This window comes from Perognathus longimembris, chromosome 6 (assembly GCF_023159225.1).
Source record: "Perognathus longimembris pacificus isolate PPM17 chromosome 6, ASM2315922v1, whole genome shotgun sequence".
NCBI lineage: Eukaryota > Metazoa > Chordata > Mammalia > Rodentia > Heteromyidae > Perognathus > Perognathus longimembris.
The window spans coordinates 70,289,296-70,294,926 of NC_063166.1; the positions used below are offsets into that span (position 1 = coordinate 70,289,296).

At 43.0% G+C, this 5,631-nt stretch overlaps 1 protein-coding gene across 2 annotated transcripts in view; it reads right to left on the minus strand.

The window, feature by feature from the left end:
- Positions 1-5,631, minus strand: part of Ndrg3 (NDRG family member 3) — a 66,194-nt gene that overhangs the window by 5,427 nt on the left and 55,136 nt on the right. For both annotated transcript variants that reach the window (XM_048349142.1, XM_048349143.1), the window contains exon 13: positions 3,513-3,560. In XM_048349142.1, the coding sequence (XP_048205099.1) occupies positions 3,513-3,560 (48 nt within the window). The remainder of the gene's footprint in view (positions 1-3,512; positions 3,561-5,631) is intronic.

The window sequence follows — 5,631 nt, forward strand, 5'->3', positions numbered from 1 at the left end:
TCAGGGCCTGGGCACTTTCCCTAAGCTTCTTTTGCTCAAGGCTAGCACTCTACCACTTGAGTACTTGTGGTACTTTTGGAAGTTAATTGGAGATAAGAGCCCCACAGACTTTTCTACCCAGTTTGACTTCAAACTGTAATCTTCAGATCTGTTTCCAAAGTTGCTAGGATTACAGTTGTGAGTCACTGGCGCCCAGTTTAGATCCCATTCTAAAATTCCTTCTTTGGGGAAGAGACAGAGAAAGAGTTGTACTATGTTGTCTAGCCTGGACTTGAACTTGTGGTCCTCCAGCTTCAAGTCCCCTTCAAGTCTACATTGTCCTCACTCCATGACAAAACAAAAAGAAAGGAGTGATCCAGTCAGGAGTCAAGGCTGAATTCTGCCTGGTCAGCCACTGGCCTAGCTAGCTGGATCTGGTCACTCCCCTAGTGTGCATTGGAATTACCTGGTATAACTCACATTCCCAGCTTCCTGACCCAGTGATTTCAACTGAATAGATCAGAGTGAGGTTCAAGAATCTGTATTTCTAACCAACAGCCATAGGTGTGATATCTTTTGCTAGTCTGCCTTTGACCCTGCTCCTAAGGAATGGGGCCTAAGTAGGAGCCAGCCTCTTTCCTTCCAGCTTTTATAATTGACCATGGAAGATCCTACCCAGCTGACATTTTCTGAGAAAGACGAATCTCATGATTTTAATTCACTGGCATTATGACCAGGTTTGAAAGGGGACAGTTAAATAGGAGAGAATGCCACAGAAGGTGTAAGAGTTTGAAGTAAGAGGTTACAGTCTTGAAAATCTAGGCAACAGATGATAGGGATATATTTAGTCTGATAATATAAAATAGATACATGAGCTAAGGCTATATATTCATGCAGGTTAGGCACTAAAGTCTGATAGAACCATTGAATAGTTCCCATATGCAAAGAGAATACTGGGAAAAACTGTGGATGGGCATGTGTGCCCCCAAATTCCTCATCTAAACCTAGCATGGAGTTCAGTACTTTTTTTTTTTTTTTTTTTCTCAAGACTAGTGCTTTACCATTTGAGCCACTTCTGGCTTTTTCTGTGTATGTGGTACTGAGGAATTGAACCCAGGGCTTCAAGCATACTAAGCAAGCATTCTACCACTAAGCCACATTCCAGCCCAAGTTCAGCATTTTTATTTTTGTTCTTTTGTAATTCATTTTTTTGGGGGTAGATAGGGCAGTACTGTGGTTTGAAGTAAATGCCTTGATCTTGCTAGTCAATCTCTATTATTTCAGCTACAGTCCCAACCCTTTTCAAACAGGGTCTCCCCTTTTTTTTTTTGGCCAGTCCTGGGCCTTGGACTCAGGGCCTGAGCACTGTCACTGGTTTCTTTTTGCTTAAGGCTAGCACTCTGCCACTTGAGCCACAGCGCCACTTCTGACCATTTTCTGTATATGTGGTGCTGGGGAATTGAACCCAGGGCTTCATGTATATGAGTCGAGCACTCTTGCCACTAGGCCATATCCCCAGCCCAGGATCTCCCTTTTGTTTGAAATTAGCCTCAGACTACAATCATCCCAATTACACTTTCCAAGTCCCATCTGTTTACTGAGATAGGGTTTCATCACCTTTTTTTTTTTTTTTTTTTTTTTTGCGAAGGGGTCTTGCTATACGGACCAAGCTAGACTTGAACTCTTTTTTTTTTTTTTTTTTTTTTTTTGGCCAGTCCTGGGCCTTGGACTCAGGGCCTGAGCACTGTCCCTGGCTTCTTCCCGCTCAAGGCTAGCACTCTGCCACTTGAGCCACAGCGCCGCTTCTGGCCGTTTTCTGTATATGTGGTGCTGGGGAATCGAACCTAGGGCCTCGTGTATCCGAGGCAGGCACTCTTGCCACTAGGCTATATCCCCAGCCCCACCTTTTTTTTTTTTTGCCTGAGGTAGCAAAAATCTGAACTGAGATCCTATCTCTCTGTCCCCTGACTTTCTTGCATTACTAACTGCATCACAACATCCAGTAATTTTTGTGTTTTTGAATACTAATTAAAACCTGGGTGAAAAAAATTGAAACCATAGTCATTTTGTGGGCTGGGGATATGGCCTAGTGGCAAGAGTGCTTGCCTCCGAGGCCCTGGGTTCAATTCCCCAGCACCACATATACAGAAAATGGCCAGAAGTGGCGCTGTGGCTCAAGTGGCAGAGTGCTAGCCTTGAGCAAAAAGAAGCCAGGGACAGTGCTCAGGCCCTGAATCCAAGCCCAGGACTGGCCAAAAAAAAAAAAAAAAAAAAAAAAAGTATACATAGTCATTTTGTTCATAATAGACAAGCACATCAATCAACTGGAGACCAGAGCCTTTGATGTCATAGCACTAAGCACATGGTAAGTTCCTAGAACTGTGTTGCCTCTGGTGCTTACTGAAGAGAGAAAAACCAGAGCAGAAAGCAACAAAACAGCAGCATTTGAATCTGTGCAGGTGACAAGGTAGAAGTTTCCTGAAGATGCCAGCAATATTCTGGGGCCAACTTGCTTGAGACAATATTAAACTTGCATGTGTTTACTGTAGTATCTATAAAAGGCAAACAATGTTGGTACTAGCCCAATAGTTAGTATTTGTAACCAACTTGTACTCTGTTTACTTGCACTCAACAAGAAAATTCTTAATTATCAATATTGCAGGAATTGCTTATAAATATTTCCCACCTATTGCCTTAATTGTTATAATCCATTGATTAGTGGCTACAAAAATTTTAATCACATGGAAAATGACAAAAACATCAGAAAACCAAATATAGGCTGTAGATATCCTCTGATATTAATGCATAGGTAGCTGGACGTGGTGGCCCATATCTGTAATCCCAACACTCAGGAGATAAAGGAAGGAGGAGGATGAGTTCAAGACCTGTAAGGGCATATAGCAAGTTCCAGGATACCCTATGCTATGATCCTGTCCAAACAAAACATTGTACAACAGGGTACCTGTGGAAGGCTGAATTACCAACAATTATTTATTTGTTAACTTTTCGGTGGTACTGGTGTTTGCAATCAAGGCCTCATACTTGCTAGGCATCACATTTCCAAACACTTTTTGTGCTGGTTGTTTTGAGATAGGGTCTCATTTTTTACCTCTGCCAGCACCTGGACTAAAGTCATCTATTATATACTTCCTATACATCTATTATATTCTTCCGGCCATAGCCGGAATGACAGGTATAAACTATTAGGTCCTGGTACAGGTTGAGAAGGGGGTCTTATGAACTTTCTTGTTGGGCTGGCTTTGTACTGTGACTCTTACAATCTCAGCCTTTGGAATAGCTAGGATTAGACATGAGGCACTGTATTTGGCTTAACGTTTACATTCATTATGTTCTGTATTTTCTACAATCAGAATATAATCAGGATTAAAAATATTTATTTTAAAAGAGGGAGAAAGAGTGAGAAAATTATAGACAGTGAAGGTTCTTTCTATGAAACTATTGTAGAAAACATTCTAATTTGTTGCATGTATAATGTACTTGGAGGTGGGTGGCAATGGAGGAAGATACATTACCTTTAGCAAAGTTGTATTTATAGGGTTGAGCCGAGAATTGCATTCAACCTAAAAAAGAGAATATTTCATAATTTTTTTATTTTTGCAGTCCTGGGGCTTGGGACTCAGGGCCTGAGCACTGTCCCTGGCTTCTTTTTGCTCAAAGCTAGCACTCTACCTCTTGAAGCACAGCACCACTCTGGCTTTTTCTGTTTATGTGGTGCTGAGGAATCAAACCCAGGGCTTCATGCATGCTAGGCAAGCACTCTACCACTAAGCCACATTCCCAGCCCCTCATTTCATAAATTTTTACAACAGTAAGAAATAGCTGGGGGCTGGGGATATAGCCTAGTGGCAAGAGTGCCTGCCTCGGATACACGAGGCCCTAGGTTCGATTCCCCAGCACCACATATACAGAAAAAACGGCCAGAAGCGGCGCTGTGGCTCAAGTGGCAGAGTGCTAGCCTTGAGCGGGAAGAAGCCAGGGACAGTGCTCAGGCACTGAGTCCAAGGCCCAGGACTGGCCAAAAAAAAAAAAAAAAAAAAAGAAAAAGAAATAGCTGGGCTAAAAAAATGATCTTGCAAGATCAACAGCTCCATTTACCAGGGATTATCAATATATATAGTGTAAGCTGCACTTGGGTACATGTTAGATCTGACAGTTCAGACCTCCTTTAAAACTCAGACTAATTTCATTATCTGAATCTGGTACAAGGTGAGTCTAAAGATCATGCCAAATTTAAATATTCTGTGCACAAAGTGCCTCACTTGAGAGGTGCACTAGACCATGGCTCTGTGCTACAGAGATCTCTCAAATGCCTTTGCAGCACAACCGGCTTCAATAACTGAACCCCGAGGGCTGGGAATATGGCCTAGTGGCAAGAGTGCTTGCCTCGTATACATGAGGCCCTGGGTTCGATTCCTCAGCACCACATATACAGAAAATGGCCAGAAGTGGCGCTGTGGCTCAAGTGGCAGGGTGCTAGCCTTGAGCAAAAAAGAAGCCAGGGACAGTGCTCAGGCCCTGAGTTCACGACCTAGGACTGGCCAAAAAAACAACAACAAAAAACTGAACCCCGAGACCCTCCCAAGTCGTCTTCCTTCTCACTCCTCTCCAGGCCCTGAAGTAGAACCTTCATCATTTCTTCTACCTTGACTCTGCCTCAAGAGCTCTGGTTCTGCAGTGTAAAGCTGGACTTCTCTTGCACTGATGTCTCACAGCAATCATCAGCAGACAGTCTGATACACTGACATATCTTCTAAACTCACATTTATCAAGGCAAGGACCCCATGGAGGATGTGATGAAACAATTCCTGATCCATGTGTCTTATTTCTATGTGCTAGGAAGAGATCTTAGGATCTGTGTATACTTAGCACATGGTACACTACTGACGTTCACACCTCTAACAGCATGAGTTCCACAATACTTTATGGCTAATTTGATCACCTGAATATATGTTTTCCAGGAATATGAATATAAAACCTGTGCAGGGGTTGGGAGTGTGGCTTAGAGGTAGAGTGCTTGCCTTGCATTCATGAAGCCCTGGGTTCAATTCCTCAGTACCACATAAACAGAAAAGGCTAGAATTGGTGCTGGGGCTCAAGTGGTAGAGTGCTAGCCTTGAGCAAAATAAGTTCAGGGACAGTGCCTAGGCCCTGAGTTCAAGCTGCAGGACTGGCAAAAAACAAAAATAAAAAACTTGTGCTAAGCTGGGCACTGATGGCTCATGCCTGTAATCCTAGCTCCTCAGGAGGCTGAGATCTGAAGATCAGGATTTGAAGCCAGCCTAGGTAGGAAGTCCATGAAACTTTTATCTCCAATAAGCTACTCAGAAAAAGCTGGAAGTGCGGTGGCTCAAGTGGTAAGAGTGCTAGCCTTGAGCAAAAGAAGCTCGGGGACAACATCCAGTCCCAGAGTTCTAGCTCCTGAACTGGCAAAAACAAAGACCCCAAAAAACAAAACAACCCTGTGCTGACAGCTTGGAATCCAGTGGAATGAAATATATATAATACAAAACCAAAGGAAATCACTTTTGCCAAGTTCAAAATGTTGTGGCCATAGCTCAACTGAATGACCTTAGAAGTGTGAGTATGCTTTTCAAAGCTAGATAAAGAGAGGAGGTGGCATTCAAATGGTTG